The sequence below is a fragment of the Crocodylus siamensis genome, chromosome 5, assembly GCF_052110815.1.
Source record: "Crocodylus siamensis isolate JL-2025a chromosome 5, ASM5211081v1, whole genome shotgun sequence".
In the NCBI taxonomy this organism is placed as follows: domain Eukaryota; kingdom Metazoa; phylum Chordata; order Crocodylia; family Crocodylidae; genus Crocodylus; species Crocodylus siamensis.
In genome coordinates this window covers 203,720,027-203,741,755 of record NC_143399.1, presented here as the reverse complement: position 1 = coordinate 203,741,755, position 21,729 = coordinate 203,720,027, and the positions used below count along the sequence as shown (strand labels likewise).

General features: G+C 43.2%; 1 protein-coding gene across 7 annotated transcripts in view; it reads left to right on the top strand.

Annotated features, from left to right (window-relative positions):
- Window positions 1–21,729, top strand: part of SNAP47 (synaptosome associated protein 47) — a 41,393-nt gene that overhangs the window by 1,466 nt on the left and 18,198 nt on the right. For 2 of the 7 annotated variants that reach the window (XR_016442409.1, XM_090047955.1), the window contains exons 1-3: window positions 3,333–3,351; window positions 7,125–7,686; window positions 16,245–16,729. Coding sequence is in view for 6 of the 7 variants with exons in the window: in XM_090047955.1 (XP_089904081.1) it covers window positions 7,190–7,686; window positions 16,245–16,729 (982 nt within the window). In the remaining variant the exon portion in view is untranslated. Of the gene's footprint in view, window positions 1–3,331; window positions 3,352–7,124; window positions 7,687–16,244; window positions 16,730–21,729 lie in introns of those variants that run through there. The other 5 variants (XM_090047957.1, XM_090047958.1, XM_090047959.1 and 2 more) reach the window with 3 other exon arrangements.

The window sequence follows — 21,729 nt, the reverse complement described above, 5'->3', positions numbered from 1 at the left end:
TATATACCTTTTCCCCAACGGAGAGCATGCACTTGAATCATAAAAAAATGAGGGTGGGAAGGGACCTCAGGAGGTCACATCTAGTTGAACTCCCTCCTCAAAACAGGACCCAAGTACATCATCCCAGTCAAGGCTTTATTTACTCAGGTCTAAAAAACTTCCAAGGATGGATATGCCACCACTTCTCTGGGTAACCTGTTCCAGTGCTTTACTACCTTCCTAGTGAGAGAGTTTTTCCTAATATCCAACCTCAACTTCCCTTGCTTCGACTTGAGCCCATTGCTCCTTGTCCTGTCTTCCCGTGTCCTCTGACCCTTCCCGTGTCTCTAGAGCTGCGCTTAAAGCAGCTCTGTAAGGCTTGCATCCATAAGGATGCCGAGCCTCTTTTAGCCTAGCAGTGGCTTTCAGAAGAGCTACTCGATTGTCTTGACTTCCTGCCATCCACACTTCAGTGCGGCTGGCAATGAAACGGAGATATAGGGTGATTAGAAATGCAACAGAAGAACTAAACAAATTCCTCACCCCCCTCAAAACCAGGCAAAAATAAATGCCCCTGCCAAAGGTAGTGGATCTGTTTGGGGTGAGAGATTAATTTAAAAATAAAAGGAGGTGGAGGGAGAGGAGAAATGTGCTGTACCTCAGTGCTGGAAGAGTGCCCTGTAAGTTGCCAGTAAACTTTGCATCAGCAGTCTGCTGGAGCGGCGTGTGTCGGAGGCTGTGAAAAATTAGTCACGCTTCCATAATGTGTTTCATTCGATGATGCCAAAGCACTTGACAATGGTCAGTGACTCGCCTTCTCCCTATTATGTAAAAGAAGAACTTCAGTCATGCGTTAAGGAACTTGACCAAGGCCATAGAGTGACTTAGTGGCAGTGGCAGCCTGTGTCTCAGCTCTTTATCCAGGTTCCCTTTCTTCGATTATGTCCAACTCTCATGCAGCTCGCTGTGGAGTATTGTGTTCAGTTTGAGGAGGGAGTGTTAATTGTCAGGAATAGTTACAGTGGCCTGGGGTTAAGAGACTCGCAGCGTAACTAAGAAGGTGGTTAGGAAAGACTGAGGGTAAAATGTGTGCGACTTGTGACTGGAAGAAGTGGTGACTAAGGGGTGATTAGGAGAAGACGGCGGGGTAGGGGTGGTAGTAGTATGCAAAGATTTGGGATCGTAGGACTGGATGGGACCAGTCCTGAGTCATCAAGTTGAGCCCCCGTTGTTCAGACCATCATGTCATACAATTCTTGCTATAAAACAGATCAAGTTTAACCTTAGAACAATTTAGATTGGATTGCCCTGACATCTCCTGGCCGGTTCTTGTACAGCCTTGATCTTCTAAAGGCTTCTTCTAACTTCCCGCTATGTTCCTAGCTGATGTATGTCCATTTGTATTTGTGCTAACGTTGTCCTGTAGTGCAAATAATGCTTTTCCTTCCGTGCCATTTGCCCCTTGATGTATTTATAGACAGCGATCATATCTGCTCTTAGCCTGTCCTTTGCTAGTCTACCCCCCACACTGTTACCCCTTGTCACGTGATGGGCTAGTCATTCCCCTGGACATCAAATTAGATGTTCCCTGCCCCTGTTTCATTCTTGTCCGTATTATTTCAGGTCTCACCAAAGTGTTATACTAGAGCATTAAATCCTTTCCTTTGCCTACTGGATGTCCTTTGCCTGATGCTTATGAATGATGAAGTAACACTTAGTGTGATACGCTGGGATGTAATCAGGTAACGCAGCATAATAGGCCCAAATGAAAGGAAAATACATGCTGAATTTCAGGCCGGGACTCCTGATATTTCAACCACAAATTAATACTTGAATAAGTGGCCTAAATCATGCCAAGTCAGGCTACCAAGTGGGTTTTGTCAAGTCAGGCAGTCGTGATCTGGGAGGACATGTAGAGTGGGAGTGGGAGGGGGCAGCTGGCTTTCCATATCTTACTAGAAGTCACCAGCAAATATATTATGGGACACAATCTCAGTGTGATCCTGGAGGGCGGCAAATAGATTTTAGTCAGCCTCTTTCACCTCTGATATACCTGGTGGAGTAATGTATAGCACTTATTATTTATATGTCTAGTGTGGTAGCACCTAAAGAACAAATATCAGGGGGCTCCATTGTGTCCAGTACAGTTGAACATACAGTAAATGACAGTCCACGCCTCAGACTGCCTACAGTCTGGGAAAAAGGTTGTTACAACTGGTGGATGAGAGAGAGAAATAGACTGGGGTAGAAGTAAGGGGAGCAGGGGTTTATTATCAGCTACTTAGCAGTTCAGGAGCAGTAATCAAAAATCATCACTTTTCCTGCCATTATAAACGCATAGTGCATGGTTGGAGCTGTTTGCTTAAAAACAAATTTAATGCCTGCTTCCCAGTATCCCCACCCCCTGAAGCTGCCCACTTGTTTTTCTCCTCTTTCTTGTATTTTGGCCAGGTCTTATGATATGGTCATCAAGATGTTTGCAGCCTTGGCTTCAGCTATTGTAATTGTTATATTCTATTAAACAGTAACCATGGGCTGTGCTGTTTTTGACTCTCCTTTGCTGTTGAGTGAAGTCATTTCTAAATGATCAATATATGCCCTTTTAACATTTTTACTGCGTTTTAGCATCACCTGGAAGGAAAAAAAGCTACATAAATATGACTGTTATTAAGTGCACAGGTGTAGATATGTGTGTCTGCATGCTTATGCGCACACGCGTGTGTGTATAATGTGTCTGTATGTATCTATAATATGTATGAGCGACATGTATATCTATAGATGTGTATGTGTGTATGCATAATGTGTCTGTGTATATATGTGTGTATCTACATATATCTATAAATGTGTGTGTACATAATGTCGGTGTGTATAATATTGTGTGTGTATGTCTATCTGTATATATGTGTGTGTATGTCTCTAGGTATCTCTGTGTGCCTCCATCCATCCATCCATCCGTCCACATATTATAAAAATATAATTTCTGAAGGAATGGTTAGCAGTAGATTCGCGCTTACACATTCTGATTTTGAGCACAGGACCTGGAAAGAATTTGTAAACCTCAGGGTGAGTCAAAAGTCTTGTGACATAAGAGGTCATATATATGTGTTCAGTAGTCAGTTCTTTTCTTCAGCTGGAGAGAGGTGTTTTGACAGGTGCTTGCCTCGAACGTATGGTTTTTTAGTGTCTTTATTTTTTAGCATTTTTTTGCTTTCCTTTTTGGATTTGCGTTTAGTAGAATTTTGCCACTTTTGCAGTCCGTTTGGTTTTTCTCAGACTTTAAAGAGCAAGAAAAGTTTTGAATAGGGACAAACAGTTTTAGGAAGATGACAACCCTACGATGGCAGCCTGAGGATCCTGAGCCTGCAGTTCAAGGTAAATAACTTTAGATGTATTTTCTTGTGCCAGTTATGCCAGCCTGGCTGCAGGGCTGCAATTAAGTTGAATTTGGTGCAGCCTTAATTATGTAAAGGAGCTGGGAGAAAATACTCTCTGGGTGGGAAGCTATTGGATGATTGCACTGGAAAGGACAGTCTTGAGGACTTTTTCAAACCTTAAAAATATTTTAACAGTCAGTCTGAGACTTGGGAAAAATTCTGAATCAGTCTCTTTCAAATGTGTACTTCGTAGGATGATGTATTGCTACTGTCTGGTCTTGAAGGCGTTTTCATCCGAGAGACAGTAGGTTCCCGTGAGTAGGGACAGCACTGGAGTTGGGAAATGTTGATTTTGTTCCAGACTTTGGCACATGTTCAGTATGATTTTAGGCAAGTTGTGTACCTTCTGTGTGCCTTTAATTTCTTGATATTGATCATCCCTGACTGAACACAGGTTATAGGAGAAATGTGCAAGGTGCTCAGAAACTATACTTCCTCAATTATAATATGATACTAATATGCAATCCCAATTTTCAGCAGCTGAATTTTGCAGGGGAAAGATGTGTTTTGTATGCCATAAAATATGATAATTAAAAAACCAACAAACGTGTGTGTGTGATTGTAATCCTACTAGGGTTAAACTGCTACAGTTCTGAACATAAAGCCAGGGCCTAACTTGTAAATTTGGAAGTTGTATGTGGCACCTTTGTTTGCATCAGATACTTGTGGAATAAGGAGCTATACTTGAGTAAGGGTGTCGGAATATGGCCCTGTGTGAGTAATCCTAATGTGAGTAGTCCCTTTGGCTTTAAATGTGACTAGCAATATAAATAATCAGGTCAGAAAGGTCATTGCGAGGGGCTTATGAATTCCTGTACTTGAGTATAAATGATTTGGTCACTACTAAATGCAGGGAGTTCTGCAGAGTATGGGAATTACAGATTACTGATAATCCAAACCAAGAGGAAAACCTTTTCTTTCTTCCTTTAGGATTCCCGCAGAGGAAAAGTCAAATTACTAGCTAGGATCACGGTGTAAACATCTGTCTGGATTAATCTGATGGAAAGTGAGGAGGATTATGTCTCTTTTTCTGATCTTTCATTGATAACACTGCATAATGCTCCAGAGCACCTTGAATACCTAATGCAGCACTGAGCTGTCATTTTCTTAGGATGCATCCAAGTTGTTAAGGAGATAATTAACGTGCAAGTGTTTAAATCATTAGTGTTCAATGCATGCTCATAAGGAAGTGATAGATCACCATCCAGAACGTAATGTCGAGATGAAGTCACTCGGGAATGTAGGTAGTTTTAATCATCATGATCATCATCTCGTCATCAGCTATCCTCAGTCTGAGGGTTGGCAGCATGATAAACCAGTTCTCTCCACAGTTTATTCATCAGTAATTTTTTTAGTTAATTGTCTTGGCTAATTCTGTCCACTCCTTTATGTCCTTTTTTCTACCCTCTTCTTCCCCCACCTCATCCTCCTTCTGCATTTCCTTGAAGACCTGTCTTCTGTAAGCAGTTCCCTTTATTTTTTGACAGCACATCTGAAAAACATTAATTCCCTTCTCTGAATTGGCTTGACAAGGTCTCATGTCACATCAGTCCTCCCCAGTATCTACCATCATTAGAGTTTTGTTTTGTTTTTTTTTCTTTTTCTGCCCATGGCATTCTGCATTTGTCAATAAGATTGTTTTTCTAGTGTCGCTAGAGGTTGTAATATTCAGGCATAAAAAGCTCTAGGAGTAGGAATAAATGACATAAAAAAGGTGTGGTTGGCACTGTTGGGAAACACAATTTTTGGGCTCTGGAGGTATCGTTGCCATTGGCAAGTGCTTTCGCATTGCTCCAAGAATACACTTGGTTTTCACTTGCCTGCAGTAGCAAATCATAGAATCATAGTCGTAGAAGTGGGGTTGAAGGGACCTTGTAGATCTTCAAGTCCGACCCCCTGCCTGGGCAGGAGACAAACTGGGCTCAAGTGACTCCAGCCAGGTAGGCATCAAGCCTCTTCTTAAAGCCCCCCAGGGCAGGAGCCAGCACCACTTCCCTTGGAAGTTGGTTCCAGATCCTAGCCACCCTGACCGGGAAGTCGTTCTTGTGGATGTGTAATCTAAACCTCCTCTCCAACAGCTTGTGGCCCTTGTTCCTTGTTACGCTGGGGGGCGGGGGGGCGCTGGGGAAACAAGGTCTCTCCCAAACCCTTCTGTCCCTCCCTCGAGAGTTTATAGACGGTCACCAGGTCCCCCCTCAGCCTTCGCTTGTGAAGGCTGAACAGGTTCAGGTCCCCCAGTCTCTCATTGTAGGGTCTGCCCTGCTGCCCCCTGATCATGCGGGTGGCCTCCTCTGGACCCTCTCCATGCTGTCCACACCCCTCCTGAAGTGGGGCGCCCAGAGCTGCTGTACTGTGGAGGCCCCTCATCAGCGGAGTATGAGAGAGATGTGGATGTGTTGCATCTTCATGTGTGAATTTTGAATTTATTTTTGGTTGAATCTACCAACGCAGATATATTACGTCTATAATGTGTTCGGCGGCTGCCAGTCTAGCGGTGCTTTTCCCCATGCTCGTCACTTATTTGTGAATGCTTTGGACAGGTGTAGCAGGGCCCGTCCAGTGAGGCAGGTGTTTCCTCCAGGTGGCTGAAACGAGGGCAAGGTGATTAGCAGAGCAAGTGGTGGGAGGTTAGTGTGGGACATGGGCAGGGATAAGGGAATAGCCAGGTGCCGTCACGGTGGGATGGACAGTCAGGGTGTTGGCAGGATGGTTGGCTGGTGCTCCCCAAGCGTGGTGTCATCGATGTTGCCCTGTCCCGAGGGCAGGTACGTCGTATTCGGCAGTTATCAGGAGCATAATGGCTCGGTCCTGCTTGCCCTTGCACTGCCCTAGCTAGGGCTTTGACCAAGGCTTCTCACAGTCCTCCAGGTTTGCGATGTTGCTGTGGTCAGACGTTTCTGCCTCCATGCCACAGCCAGCAACAAAGCGGGGCTCAGCAGAGGCACCTTTGGCCAGTATAAGCAACAGCTCCTTTAAGAGCGCATCACCTGCTGAGCACCCAAAACACAGTTAACATCATGGGCTCTTGTGCCTTCAGCACGTCCACTTTGGCTTGGCACGGATGTAAATCTAGGTCATGTCCATGGGTTGTCATCTCTATCATGACTGTCATAGGTAGTCTGGTTGTAATGGCTCTTAGGGGCCTCAGGGTGGTCTCTTCACCCCGGATAGAGAGCAGGTCCATGGCCTTTTCTTGCCTCCAGCTTTGCAGATGCAGACTTTCTGGTGTCCTTGCGGTGGGTGAGTGAGAGGGTGCCTGAGACTGCATCACTCTCAAAGCCAAGCTCCACGGGGGTGGTCCAGATGATGTCCACCTTGGTACTCACTGGTGCTGGGGTCACTTCCGGGGCAGGGGTGGTGAGCCCAGAGCAGTGATGTTGGGAGCAAGTCAGAGTGGTCACTGTGTGCGTGAGAACGTGCGCAAAGCACTGTGGGATGCTGGCAGACCAACCTATTCCCTAATGCACTTTGCCACAGGGTAGAGACTAGACCATGAAGCACGTCACAGTTCCTTTGCCATCCAGGGTCACTTCTCAGACATTTTGGGCTGCTTTGTGACTGGGTATCATTTATAACCTCACTTTCTTAGAGTGCATTAAAGGGATTTGGATTGGGTGCTCTCAAGAGAGATGCCATTAGGGATGTCCTTAACCTACGTACGTGCTAATTGACAGATCACTTTGTACTTTTTCCCTCCCATTTTCACTTTAGTTTCTCCTTGCTTTGGAGGTGGCAGATCCCTTGTCCTAGTGGAAGTGAATCTCGAGGGCGAGCTGATGAACGAGGACATACGCATCCATACCTGGCCCTGTTCTTATTACCTGGACACTGAGAAACGATGGGTCTCCGGCAGACTCTCTCTGACTCCTGTCGCAGTCAAATTTACAGCTGACAAGACGGGAGAGCTCCTGGTCCACTTCCATCTGTCCAGCATCAGTGAGATCAAGAAGGAGTCTTCCAATTTAATTTTCAGCTCCCTCACGCTCCTGGAGAAGAACACCAAGCACTGGTTCAGCTCCCTCCAGCCCAGTAGAAATGTGGTCTTCAACATCCTTGAACACTTTTGGCGGGAGCAGCTGCTATCGCAGCACGGAGCTGGAGCCCAAGCAGCATCTTTGGAGGTGACCAAGGGGAAAGAACTAACCGGCTTGCTGGCCGGATCCCAGCAGCGGCTGGAGGACACGGCCAAGGTGCTGCAGTACCAAGGCGAGCAGTTTGATAATATCGTGAAAGGACTGAACAAGATCGAGTCTGACATGGACGTAGCCGACAGGTATGGTAGCTTCATTTCAGCTTGAACGGTGACTGATGATATGCATTGTACCTGTCTGAAACTTTATCATGGGGTTTTCAGAGTTTGCACATTGCTTTTCATGCCCCCTTGTTTAACGACGCAATTCTCCGGTCTTCCAGTTCCCTGCCTTGATTAGAAAAAGTTGAACGTCCTCGCTGGTCTGGTGGCCACAAATGATTTCTGAGGGCAGATGTTCATGCCAGGTAAAAGTCAATCCCTGCGTCATTCACATGGATCTCAGGGTTAGTTTTGTCATAAGGGGATCCTGTACCCCAAAGGATGGGTGACTGCAGGACTGAGCTCAGCTGCTGTTGCTGCACAAAGCGGACAAAGCTGGAAAATTAACTTGAGGTATCATCCGGCTATGGATGAGACAGGTAAGGGCTTTGGACCTGAGAAGGATTTCTTCCCCTCGTATGCAAAGCCTGCAGTTTGGGATGGAAGGTAGTTTAGCCGTAGTATAGCTGTAGCCAGAGAATCGACTGTAGAAATAACACCTGTATTCTCCATATGCATTTTCACATTGCACAGCTACTTATTACGCAGCTAAAATGCTCACTCTTGTTTGATCCCAGCAGGCTTTAGGGAATAGTTAGCTGCTGGATCCTGCCTCATTGTATGCAACACTGAAGGACTTGCTAAATTCTGCCAGCAAAACATGCTCTAGTTGAGGTGATAAGAGAGCTTGGGCCATGTCTTCTGCTTCTTCTATCAGATGCTGGAGTACTTGCAATGCTCAGAAATACTTTGCTTTAAATATTGTAGGAAGTCAGATGTTTAAAACCATATCTGCAGCTGAATTTGAAAGGTCAGGCTTGCTTCACTATTTCAGATGTTTTACCAGTTACTGAAACCTGAAGTTAATGCCTTGCGTCCTGTAGTTTGTATAGTACAAGAAAAATCCATTGTCAACATGAAATAAGCTTGGAAGCTGATGTGCATGTTAAAGATGGGAGGGATCCTGTTTTTTTTTTTTTTTCCTGGAAAAAAAATTCGTCCATTTTCAGTTTAAACAAAAGTAACCCCAAACCCACATTTTTCCATGAATAAAATGAAACACCACTAATATATAGATATAGTGGTGTTTTGTTTTAATCATGAAAAAATGTGGATTTGGGGTTCCTTTTTTTTAAACCGGAACTTGGGGATTTTTTTTTTTTTAATCGGAGAAAACCAGGATCCCTGAAGATGAGCCACTACAAGGTTATTTCTGGAAGGCAGAGTTGCATAAAGTAACTGATATAACAGAGTTCAAACTAGTTTCTTTTGGATGAAACCTCTGTTTTTGAAAGGATGTTGGGTATAAGGGAAAGTGTTGATTTCCTAATGATCCATGATGATATTCTTTACATCCTTTAATGAGAAGCCAAAGAAACTGTAGGCTTCGGAAGCAGATTTTAAAGCTATATATGTAGTAGCAAACAATGATCCAGAAAGTAAATACGCCTTCATTGTTTTTGGAAGAGATGCCTGTTTTTGATTTAGATGCATTGGGAGGTATTATTTTGTCGTCGTGAATCTGAAAAACAAGTTTTTGAATCTTAGATTTACAGCTGGGAGAATAAAGGAAGACAAACAAATGCTAGTTGAGATTCTTTTTTAGGGTTTAGCTCACATCTTTTACAGCCCAAAACAGCACACTTCAGCTGAATCGTGTTTCAAGGCCCCACCTCACTTTTTGGGGACTCCTTCATTGTTCATTTAATTTTTCTTTTGGTTTTCATGCAACTGCAAGAATACAAGCAGAAATCCACATTTGCAATGCAGGGAAACCAAATATAAATTCTGATTGGTGGTTAAATCTGAAATAATGATTATAATATCAGTTGACTCTTACGGTACATTCTCACTCAAATGGCCGGAGATGGAGGGAAAACAAGAACTTTTCCCTCTCGGCCAGTTGCCTTCTTTTGAAAGTTGCTATGTGAGTAGTAGCTGTGTAGATCATCTTTCTTGCTTGCTATTTTCAGGGTTTATGGGGTTCTGTGCAGAAGGAGACCTTGATGTATTTGTTTTGCATTAACCCTTTCATATTTGCTGCCATCTGGATAAATGGGGTTGCACGAACAACGTCAGCTTTGGATGTTGCCCTTGCAAGAGAGCAATAGTTTCACTGTCGCCCAGCGTAGAACACTTAAGACCTGGAAGTACATGGTAGCCATCGCTTTTGAGTCTTCTGCAAGAGGTATTGATCATCTCCATAAGGATTTTTTGCTTGGGAGGAGCAAGCTGCAACAGGGAGCCAGAGGATCCTGTTTAAGGCATTAGAGAGTACAGCAGACACGACCCACAGGCAGGTGCAGGCAGCTGAGCAGGGGCTGGCTGTAGGAGGCAACGAGGGATCTTTAGGGTTGCAAGTACCTGCTCCCTAGCAATAAAACAGTAGGGTAGAGCCCAGGGGAGGCAGGATGGAAACCATAGCAGCTTAGCCAGAGAAGCAGCTGTAGGCTGCTCATTAAGCAAAAAGGGTGGGCACACCTGTGGCTGGTGAGGGGGACACCTGATCAGAAGAAGGGGAGCTTGGGGGATATACACCTGGGCAGAAGGACCAGCATGGCCCTGAACTCTGCAAGGAGGGGAGCTCCTGCCAGCTTGGGCTGCAAAGGAATGGAAGCTGCGAGCCTGGAAAGCAGCCCATGGTGCTGGGAGGGAGCAGGGGGAAAAAGCTTTTGCACCGGCATAGTAAGTGGGAAACGGCTTGCTGGCCACTGTTCCTGACCAGAGGACCCGGCTGTGGCCGTGGCGGAGATTTGGGGGCCATGCAGCAGGGTGTTCGGGGCCCGCGGCGTTTCAGGACCTTCAGAGAGGTAGGGGGTGTGAAGGGGCCCCAGGCCAAGGGCTGAACAGAGCGAAACAGGCTAAGGTCAGGGGTAAAATCAAGATGGGGCCAGGAGCCCAGAGAAATAAACAGTGCCTTAGTAGGACCAGGGGTCTGGCAAGCTGGTGAATGAATTGAGAGTAAGGCCTGTGAGGAGTGGGCATGGCTATGGAGAAGGCTGGAGGCCACAGTTCATGCCCCTAAAGTGAGTTAGTGTCTTGAGGACACCGATAGGGACCAATCTGTTAGTGAGACAGGTGCCAGTGGGGCATGGAGCTGTAGTGGATTTTGGATCTGGTGCTGTGAGCTGGACTGGGGCTTGGCCAATTGGTGAAGCTAGGCCAAGTGGGGATCCGGTGGGCACGCTCGGGGACTGGGAATCAATCGCCTCCTAAGGTAGACTTACAACATCCATCAAGGTGCGGCAGATGGGGCAGCGAGGCACTTGCTGTCCCCGTTGGGCAGGGTGGGGCAGGTAGCTTGGTCACTATGGGGTATCGCATGAGCCAACAGATCTGCCTCTACCTTCACCAAAGGGAGTATAGGATGATGTTCATCTCTGCACCCACAAGGCTTTTGCACTACTTAAAACGTATTTAAAATTCCAAGGTAGGAGCGATCTTCAGGGACAGTGGTACAGCGATCACCTGCGTCAATGGATGAATTGCACCCTGATCGCTTCATTACTTTTTAAAGCAACTTGAGAGGATGAATGACTGCCTCCAATAAACAGGTGGATCAGAGGCGCCTTCTAGAAACGTAAAATAGAATAGTACTGAAATAATTCATTGTAGATAGAAAATAATCCCCTTTGACTAGACATGACAGGTTTGCCAGATCTAGTTTTATACCTAGGTGATATTTCACTGCTCTTATGCTCGTAGACTATCACTATTTGTATAGCTGGACTTTTCTTCTATAAAGAATTAGTAGGTGCACTTTAGTAGACCCCGTTGTTTTCAGTAATTATCATATTAAAAGTGTTTTGATCATCCTATTAGAATTATACATCCTGAAGTACCAGAAATGTTGCTATTTACTTGCCAGAAGCTGTATTGTACTCTAATCACTTTGTTACCTAGCTCTTACCTAGCAGTATTCACCAGTAGATCCCAAAGCAATTTATAGAGGTTAGCGTCTTTATCCCCGTTTCTCAGACAGAAAAACTGAGGCACACAATGAGAAATGACAACTGAAAGAAAGTATCTGTTTTAATTCTGGTTTTTGAAAAATAATCGTGTGATGAAAGTGTCCATACTTGATCTCGGCTCAAGAGTGAGCATCTTGAGAAGTTGAGCAGATTTTGATCTATTAATTTTAACTTTCCTCGGTTGAAAGGAAACCCTTGTGTTGGCGTTGCTGCGAGTATATTTATACTGCACGTGTATAAAAACCAGGAGGATTTCAGTGAAACCTTACTAGAGGGCTAGTTCTTTAATCAGGGATACTCTCAGGCCCATTTTTAAATTGTTATTACCAGGAATCCTGGCTTTCTCTGATTTAAAAAAAAAAAAAATCCCCAATTTTTGGTTTAAATAAGTACCCCAAAATCCACATTTTCCCATGATTTTGAAAAGAAACACTGCTGTATTAATATCTATATATTATTGTTGTTTCATTTAAACACGGAAAACTGGATTTGGGGTTACCTTTTTTAAACTAAAAATTGAAGATTTTTTTTTTTAATCGGAGAAAACCAGGATCCCTGGACTTATTACCAGTTCTTGTTGATTTAGAGTAAATCTCTTTGGACTATTCAGAGTATTTGAGACATTTTTATAAGTGGTTATATTTAATTATTGCAGTGATTCTCAACCTTTTAAGACTCAAGGCACACCTCAGAAAATGGCACCTCTTATTTTTCACTTGTTTTTTGACTACAAAAAATACTGGAGCAATTTTTCCATTGCAGAGAACTCAGAAAGATCACAGCAGGAGAGAATATTTTTACCACTACGCATTCCTGTTTTAAATCTCTGGTTTATCTTGTGAATCATATTTGCATACCTTACAGTGCTAATGGTGTACAGCATCCCTGCAACACCCCTGAAAGGATCTTAAGGCACCCCAGGGTGATGCAACACCCTGTTGAGAATCACCGAGCTATTGGAACAATTATCTGGGGTCTGTTGAAGTCTGCCTGACTTGAACTCTGAACCCAGGTTGGGTGGTGGGTTTTAGTTTCTTCCTTTATTTTGGTGATAAACTCTAAATTAAACAACTGTTGTGGGGTTGATGGAACAAAAAAATCGTTGCAGTTTCCAGGCCTGCCTTATGCAGCGAATCAGACAAGAAGATTATAAGGACCTTTCTGACTTTAAGATGCATGAAAAGTGGACTCTAAGAGTTAAGATGCTATTTAAAGGACTATGGACTAATCTGTTGGCAATGGTGATTTTTGTGCTGCTCTTTATTCTGGAGTATCGGTGGCTGTGAAAGTTTTGTACTACGGGGGCACCCTATTAAAGCAGTGAAGAGATCAATGATATTAATTTGCTTTCCTTTTGTTAAGAAACAGAACTTCATTATAAAATACAAGAAGCGCACAGCAGCGCCTATAAACACTCAAAACTCAGACTGATCTCACTTTGCCCATGTGTGACACATTTTTGGATGATGGCAGAACCCAGATATTTTATGAAGTTAGGTTTTTTTACCCTCTGTGCAAATGAAGTTTTGTGAACCAGCATGGGAGGTGCAGATAGTGAGGCACATCGTCACCAGGGATGCTGGTTTTATCTGATTTAAAAAAACAAAACAAAACAAAACAAATCTCCAATTTTCAATTTAAAAAAAGTAACCCCAAATCCACATTTTTCCATGATTAACATGAAATGCCACTAATATATAGATGTCGATTTAGTGGCATTTCATGTTAATCATGGAACAATGTGGATTTGGGGTTATTCTTTTAAAACCGAAAATTGGGGATTTTAAAAAATCAGGCAAAACCAGGATCCCTCATCATCACGCATAAAACAACAGCTTATCTTTCTGGGGTCATCTGACTCCAGCTGACTCCTGCCCTTTGGGCAGGGGGCTAGACCCAGTGAATCTCGCAAAGTCCCTTCCAGCCTTAATGTCTATGGAATCTATGAAACGCACATTTTTCTGCAATTAAGCATAAATTAGGCACTTGACTAATATGCTAGGGGCCTTGGGCTGTATTATTCTGTTTCATATTGAAGCGAAAACAAATCCAAATTCCTTAGAAAATGTTAAAAGTGATCTGCAGGGCTGTGAAATAGGAGCTTTGTTGCCAGGAGGAGCTAACAGATGGCAGAATTGCAGAGCAAAGGATAGCTTGATTGGTGGAACATCAAGACCTTTAAGAAGAAGAGAGGGTCGTTAATGAAGAGTGGGGAAGGGAATAGGTAGATTAGATATAAGTAGCCATTAAGTCATTAGATACCAAATGCTGCTCTCGTGCCTGAGCATAGAGGTTTCAGGGGGCAAAGCTAAGTCTGGCATGTGAGCAAGGGATTGCAGAGACCAGCAAGTTTATCCGTTTGTTCCTGTACTACAAGGTGCTTTAGATACAAGATGAGGTCCCAGCTCTAAGGAAAATCCCCAGCCCCGATCCTGCAGTTTGCACTACCAGTGAACTCTCAAGAAGCCAAGAAGAGTTGCTCCAACCCTGCAGTAGGTTTAGTACTGCATATTGTGATCATAAATCAGACTTGCGGCACCCCGGCCTTGATCTGGGGAGGTTGGGTGCACTTGCAGGCCCAGTTCTTCTCTGCCTGGAACATCATGGGCTCTGAAGGACCAGTTGTGTGAAACTTTTGACTTCTCTTACTTCTTTTGACTTCTGCATCTCTCAGTGCATTTTTTGTTTGAGATGTTTTACTGTACCTCCGTCATCTGAAGCTCCTGGTCCATTGCTTTATCTTCCATGCTGCGCATGCCAATACACGATGGTTGTATTGTAGTTGGGTGCAGGTTCTTGCAACAATTTATTGAACTACCATTTTTTATTCCTAAATTCAGTGACTTTTTCCCAGTCTCTCTCTCTTTCTTTCTCTCTAATGTATTCTATTTTTTAATTTCTTAAAGTAGCTTGATTTTATTGTTATTTATTTTTTTTCTTAATTTTGTTTTTTACCCCCTGGGCAGGGTTTGAATCTTGAGTAGAAGTCTGATGGCTAGTGAACAAGGAATATTCAGTGAATATTCCTCTTTTAAACTGGGTCTGCTGCCAAACTAATCAGGGTCTCGAATTCTCAGCAGCATTTCTACTTGTGCAAGTGCCTGTTTTAAAACATCTGTACCAGGATAGCCCCAGCACAGTGTATCGTTTCATTGGGTGGCACCTCTGCCAGAGGACAGAAAAAGCAACAGATACGTTAATTCAGAATCGTCCCCCACAAATTCCAATAAACTAGTAAAGCTTATAAAATGAGTTCTTGTTTCAAGATGCCTTTTGAAGTTTTTCAGTAGTAGATGCAATCCATTGTGCATTTATTATGCGTGAGAAGGTGTTGCACGTCTTCGTTGCAACATTTTTCATTTGGGATGAGTTTGCATTGAGCAGAGAGGACTGGACTACATGACTTTATGAAGTCCCTTCCAGCCCTACTTTCCTATGATCTTATATTTTGACCTGTTCTCCCCCCTGGGGGAGGACTTGGAGATCTCTTCCCTTCATTGGTAGGGTCTATCATAGGCAATGGAGGGGAGATTGGTCTTGTACCCTTCTCCTCTCCTCCTTTTTTTTTTTTTTTAAAAAGGCAGTGGCTAATGGTGAGGGAATAATAGCCTATTTAGAAAAGAACATCAAAAAAAGAACAAATCTCATTGAGGGAAAATGTACGAGGAGCATCTTCTCCTGTTTCTACCCACTGATTCTCAAATTTTGAGCAAAACTCAGCCCTTTTGCTGGTGGATAACAAACTCAAACACCCGTAGTCCAAAGTAAGAGGCTTGTTTCCCTGGTTCAGTTCCCAGCTCTGACATGGACCTGTCTTGGGCAGCTTCTCTCTTGAATTTTCCACTTTCTAAATTGAATAAAATGGAATTTAAGATAAAGGACATTGTTGGCATGAGAATAAATGGGTTCAAAGTAGCTGTGAATACATTTAAGATCAGAAATTTCTTCTGCTCAGATCAGTGAGGTTCTGAAACAGCCTTCCAAAAGGGGCAGGATGGGCTACTTTGCAGATGAAGTTTGTGAACTGGATTACATGATACAATTGCTTTTGCCAGAGGATTGGATTCTGAGGGCGATAAGCAGGGATCCTGGTTTTCTCTAATTAAAAAAAAAAAAAAATTCCCAATTTTTCAGCTTTAAAAAAGTAACCCCAAATCCACCTTTTTTCCATGATTAAAATAAAACACCACTAATATAGATACAATGGTGTTTCATTTTAATAATGGAAACATTGGTTTTTGGGTTATTTTTTTTAAAACAAAAATTGGGGATTTTTTTTTTAATAGGAGAAAACCAGGATCCGTCGTGATAGGTCTGTGTAATTCTGTTTTGCTTAAGGGATGTTAAGACTTTTAGCTATTTTTTTTATAGTGTTTAGAGATCTTTTGATGTTTTAATGCTCTAACATGCAAAGTGTTTTTGGCTTTTTTTTGTTTGTTTTTGGTTTTTTGCTTATAAGAATAAAATCTGTTTTCCTTAATCAAAACAGTTGATTTGCTTTGGATTAGGAGGATGGTATGGACTGTCCATTGACTTGCTTTCTTTTTACATTATGTTTTTCATCACTAGATTGTTGACTGAACTCGAATCTCCTTCTTGGTGGCCGTTTAGCAGCAAACTCTGGAAATCGCCACTGGAAACAAAGCCAAAGGAAACTGCCACAATTTCCAACTCGAAGAACCAAAAGGAAGTTCTTCTCAGGATCCCAGTTATCATCACCCGCAGAACAGACGCTAGCGTCAAGCCAGGAAAACTCACGCTCCTGGTTTCTGGCTTGGAAATCAGTGACTGCAATTCTCAGGTCATTCACCGGTTTGAATTGAAAGATGTGGATGATATCAAAGTGCATACGCCGTATGAGATCAGTGTTCGTCAGAGGTTTATTGGCAAGCCAGACATCTCTTACCAGCTGCTGTCAGCAAAGATGCCAAACGCCATCCCGATCTTGGAAATGCAGTTTAGCAAGAAGATCCAGTTTCTGGAGGATGCGTTGGGATTTGTCTCCGCGAGGAAGTCTCCCCAGGCGGATTTGGGCAGTTCCATTTGGCAAGCAGGTAAATGAGAAACAAAGCGATCTGCCAGGAAGTCGGTTTGTCGACAAACAACATTCTTTAATTGTTGACAAAACTTAGAGGAACTCTATGTAGGTTTTGCAGTGCCAGTCTCTTCCTACTCTTGGCATAGTCTAACGGAGATGAGATCAAGCCAACGATAACAAAGAAAGCTTTGATAGGAAGAGATCATCATCTGCCAGCTTCGAGGGGAACTGGCACTTGTGTACGAGGACAAGGGGTGGGGTGTGGAGATGGAGATGATATGGGCAAACTTGCACTGAATATGCTTGGATTATGATTTCAGCCCGGGTTTTGTATGTTTTTCTGTTCTCAGGCCTATGTTTTCAGAATTCATTAGCAGGGATCCTGGTTTTCTCTGATTTAAAAAATCCCAATTTTTAAAATTAAAGTAACCTGAAAATCCACATTTTTCTGTGATCAACATGAAATGCCACTAATATCTCTCTCTGTCTCTATGTCTCCATTTATATAGTGGTGTTTCATGTTGATCACGGGGGAAAAAATAACACAAAGGAAGTAACCTATTTTAAAAAAAAGTAACTGAACCCAAAATCCACATTTATCCATGATCATCGCTATATCAAAATCTACATTTTTTCCATGATCACCACTGTATATGTGTGTATGTAAGTGTGTACACACACACACACACACACACACACACACACACGTGTGTGTGTGTGGATATTAGTGGTGATCACGGAAAAATGTGGATTTGGGGTTACTTTTTTAATGCAAAAATTGGGGATTTTTTTTAAATTGGAGAAAACCAGGCTCCCATGTCATTTGCAGTTATGGGCTGTTTGAATTTGGGTGCCTTATTGGAGACATCCTAAAAGGGAAGGGTTTTTTCAAAAACAGATAAACGTTTTGTCAGGGTGGACAGTCAGAAATTGAGTTGTCCAAACTCGCTGCTGGCAGTGTTGAAGAACGACGAGCTGGGATGTGAACTTCTTTCAGCCTCTGGTCTCCATTTTTTAGTTGCTTTTTGTTTCAAGTCCATTGCCTTTGTGCCTTGCTTTTGACCTAGGGTTGTTTTCCGTCCATGCCTCACCAGCGTGTATCCTAGCCTTTTTTCCTTTTGGATGGCAATTACAGCAAGTAGCTGTACACTGAACCTGTCATTCACTTAATTACAGCCTGTTTCAAACTGCTGACTTCCAGCTCAGCGGGACTTAAAACAAGCAAGGTGTTAAACACCAACTTCAATAAACTTGACCTCAGTAATAACAGACCTTGTAGCAGCAGAGCTCCCTTCATTCTGCTTCCTGTAACACGGAGCTCATTTTAAAAGCCATAATCTTTTGTGCACTAAAATGTACCAGTAACAGTAACCAGATGAATTCAGTCTAACTACTAAGACAAATGCTGAAAAACTCTTCCACAACAGCCAGAGTACAGTTAGCCATTTGTACTTCCTCCTCTTGATATTTCTGCTAGCACCAGCTTCTTTAACCTGGGTGGGAGAAAAATGGGGTTAATCCTGATTCCCTTTCAAACATAAATGGCCCTTGGGTAACATGATGGGGGGATAAGGATTAGTATCCTAAAATAGTAGGTAAGACTCAGTTAGGTCCGGAGCGTTTGAAGCGTATAATTAACCAAGGAACAAACCTGTTAAATGGATACGTTCCCAGCATATTAAGCATTGAACTGCAACAGAAAGCCGTCAGAAAGCTTGCTGTGCACCAGACTGAAATTGGATTCCAGCAGGGAGCAAAATGTTCCTTTGCTGACCAGTCATCAAGGACTGAGGCTTGGAAAAGCTTGTTCATTTTTAAGGAAGTAACTCTTGGACACCTGGCACCAAAATGTCAGCACAACATCTTGGAGGGAAAACAACCTGCTGATTTCTCAGCACTAAGTTACGCAGGCAAATTGGTGTTCAGTTCCTGGTGGACTTAATGCTGGTTACATAAAATAATTAGGTATACAGCCTTACTTGCCTCATTTCCCACCACTCTGTTCTGTTTGCATCTGAGTCAGTAAGTTCGAAGAAGTTGTTCTCCTCCCCCCTCCCCACCTGCGTTTTCACTGTTTAAGTTGGAAACGCCAGCGAGAGCAACTGGAAGTTGTGGAAATCTTGACTTCTACAATGCCACCAACACTTCTCCCTTGTTTGTTCAGTCCACGTCCTTTGCCACTAATTCTTCTCGCCACGAGATGGCAGTCGCTGACTGCGTTTCAGTCTGTCATCTTTTTTTCTCGTGTTTCTTCCTGTGATGGAAAAAATACTGACTTCTTTTCTTTTCTGAAGGGGGGGAAGGAACGTCAGGTTTTAATTCCTAGACTAGATGGATTTTCTGTAGAGATACGATCACATTTATCAACTTCTTTGACAGCAGATGCTACCCCATAACATGCTATGGTTTTGAGTATTCAGGACTGTGCAGATTTTTGGTACAAAATAATGCCATTTTAATACTATTCATTCCATCCAGGAAGAGCACACACCAACTGCAGAGGCTTCTTCAGCCTGACGAAGGGTTTTTAAACTGGAAAGCTTGCTAATTTTTGTTTTCCAACTATTCGAGTTGGTGTAATAAAAGATATCGGTTTACCCAAAGAACCTTGTCTGCCTGTAGCTGTGTTGGTCTAAGGACACAACCTACACCCTGCCATTTTAATACCCACCCAAAACCAACCATTGACATGGTCCTAAATCAAGTTCTCATCCCATACAAACTGTAGCTTTCTTGAACCAGTTTTCAGATTGCATTGGATCTTCTCATGAGGCCTTATTCTGTTGGCTAAAGCCATAACTGGTGTTTAACCACCTACTGTTACCTGCTGCTTCTTCCTTAATGAGATTTCTACTCTGGACTAGACTTCGAGGCTTATCCAGTCCTGTTTTCAGTGAAGTTCAGTGATAGCTACTTCAGAAGAATATATGAGATGTCCTGTAGTGTGTTTTTTGGGGTAGCTTGTTCCTAGAGGAAGTGTCCTCCTAATCCCCCAATACTTAGAAGTTTCCTTATGCCTTAAAGCATGAGGGTTTTACCCCTTCCAAAGCTCTTCACTCTTGTGTCTGGGGTATATTTGCTTTTCACAGAAATGTTCCAAACCTTCTGAGGCCTCTTAACCTCAGTGAAATCTTACGGCAGTGAGCTCCACCGTCAAGTTGTGAACTATATAAAGAAAAATGTATTTCCATTGATCAGTTTTGAATCGTGCCGTCTTTCCATTTAATTGGATCTCCTTTTTATTACAAAGGCCGATGGGAATGCATCCTCTGTCCAGTTTGCTGCCCTGTCTCCTTGCTCTTTGTCTCTCTCTGCAGATAAACAGAGCGGAATACATAGATTTCCTGTCCTGAAATGCATTTATTCATTTTAAGCAGCAGTTGAGCGATTATAAACACAAAGAGACTTGTCTAGCCATTTGCTGCAGTAGGCAGAGGGGTTTTGTCCCCCCCCCCCCCGCCCTCCATGTTTCTTTAAGCATGATAAGTGTAGTAATTTTACTGCAAACAGTATTTAAAAAAAACAATACTTGATACCTCTTGGATCAGAATTCAAGGGGGGAGCTTGGATAGTGCAAGCAGTCCCACCGTGAATGAGTTGCTTGTCTGTGTCTCAGTCCAGAAACTAACAGACTGATAACCAAATAATTCCGAGGGATTATGAGTTTGCAGTAATTACTTGCAAGGGATTTAGATTTTTGTACTTTTAGTTTAGCTTTTGTCTCCTTTTTCATTAAGGAGTAATGCTATCCAAAGTAGTAGCGTATGTGCTGTCAGGCGGCCAGCCAGCTTGGCACCAGTTCCTCGGGCCCGGAGCGAGCTCCAGCTTCCGACTGGCTGACTTTCTGTCCTGATGTCTCTAGCAGCTGTTGTCATCGTGCCACGCTAGGTCAGGCCATGCGATAGCCAGCAGCAGCAGCTTCCTTCGCTCGCAGGGCCCCTTTAAAAGGGGGGACCTCTTCGGGGATGTCTGGAGTGTCTTCGTGCGCAACTATGCTCGGTGCTAAACCCCCGAGACAATCTGCATGACAAAGAATGGCCTTTAATTGTAGCACTGATCTGGGCTGAGAGGGATCAGATATTGCAATAGGAGCCAGGGCTTTAAATAAAGGACAGGTGGCACGCTGCTTGGGGAGTCAAATCCGTGCTCCTGCAGTGAGTAGCTGGGGGCGTGCTGTTATCGTCAGTATTGGCCTTTTGTTCCGAGGTTTAGATGACAGGATTCGCAGGTGTTCTCCGGATTGACATTCTACAAACTGAACAGGCCAGCAAGTGAAGAAGAAGCTAAAGAGAGCCAACACTACTTTCTTTTCCTATTAGAAACAAAAACTTTGTGTTGTTTTGTTTTTTCTTCAAATGCCTGCTGGCTCAAATAGCTGCCTGATAACCAAGAGGAATGCTCTCTGGTCCCTTGATATTAAGGAACCCGTCCAGGGGATGATGGTGCTCTTCTAGGAGCATCTACACGTGCCGATTTTAAGGCACATTAGCTATTTTTAAGGCCTGTTAAGGGTGTGGGTCTACATGTGCGCATCCTTAATGCACCTTAAAAATGGCCATTTTAGGCTAATCCTTCCTAAATTTGATATTCGCATAAAGCAAATATCAAATTTAAGTGCAATTAAAGTGCATTAGCGTATGTGTAGATGTGCTAATGTGCATTAATGCGGTGTGCGTCACTGGGTACACACTGCCTTAATGCACATTATCATGCCTACACATGCACTAATGCGACTTAGCTATTTGTGCCTAAAATTGAATGTGCCTTAATGCGCGTTAGTGTGCCACATGTAGATGCATGCCTAAATCACTTTAATGCACCTTAGGCAAAGGCACATTAAGTTTAGGCACGCATAAATACATGTGTAGACACGCCCAATGAGCCTGCGAAGTAGGGACTAATGTAGACAAGGATTCTCTTTTTTCTTTTTGTTTTCTTTCTTTTTTCTTTTTTTTTTTTTTTTGGAGGCAGGGCAGGTTTGTGAACGTGGCAGTTCTCCTTTAACTTTCATTTGCC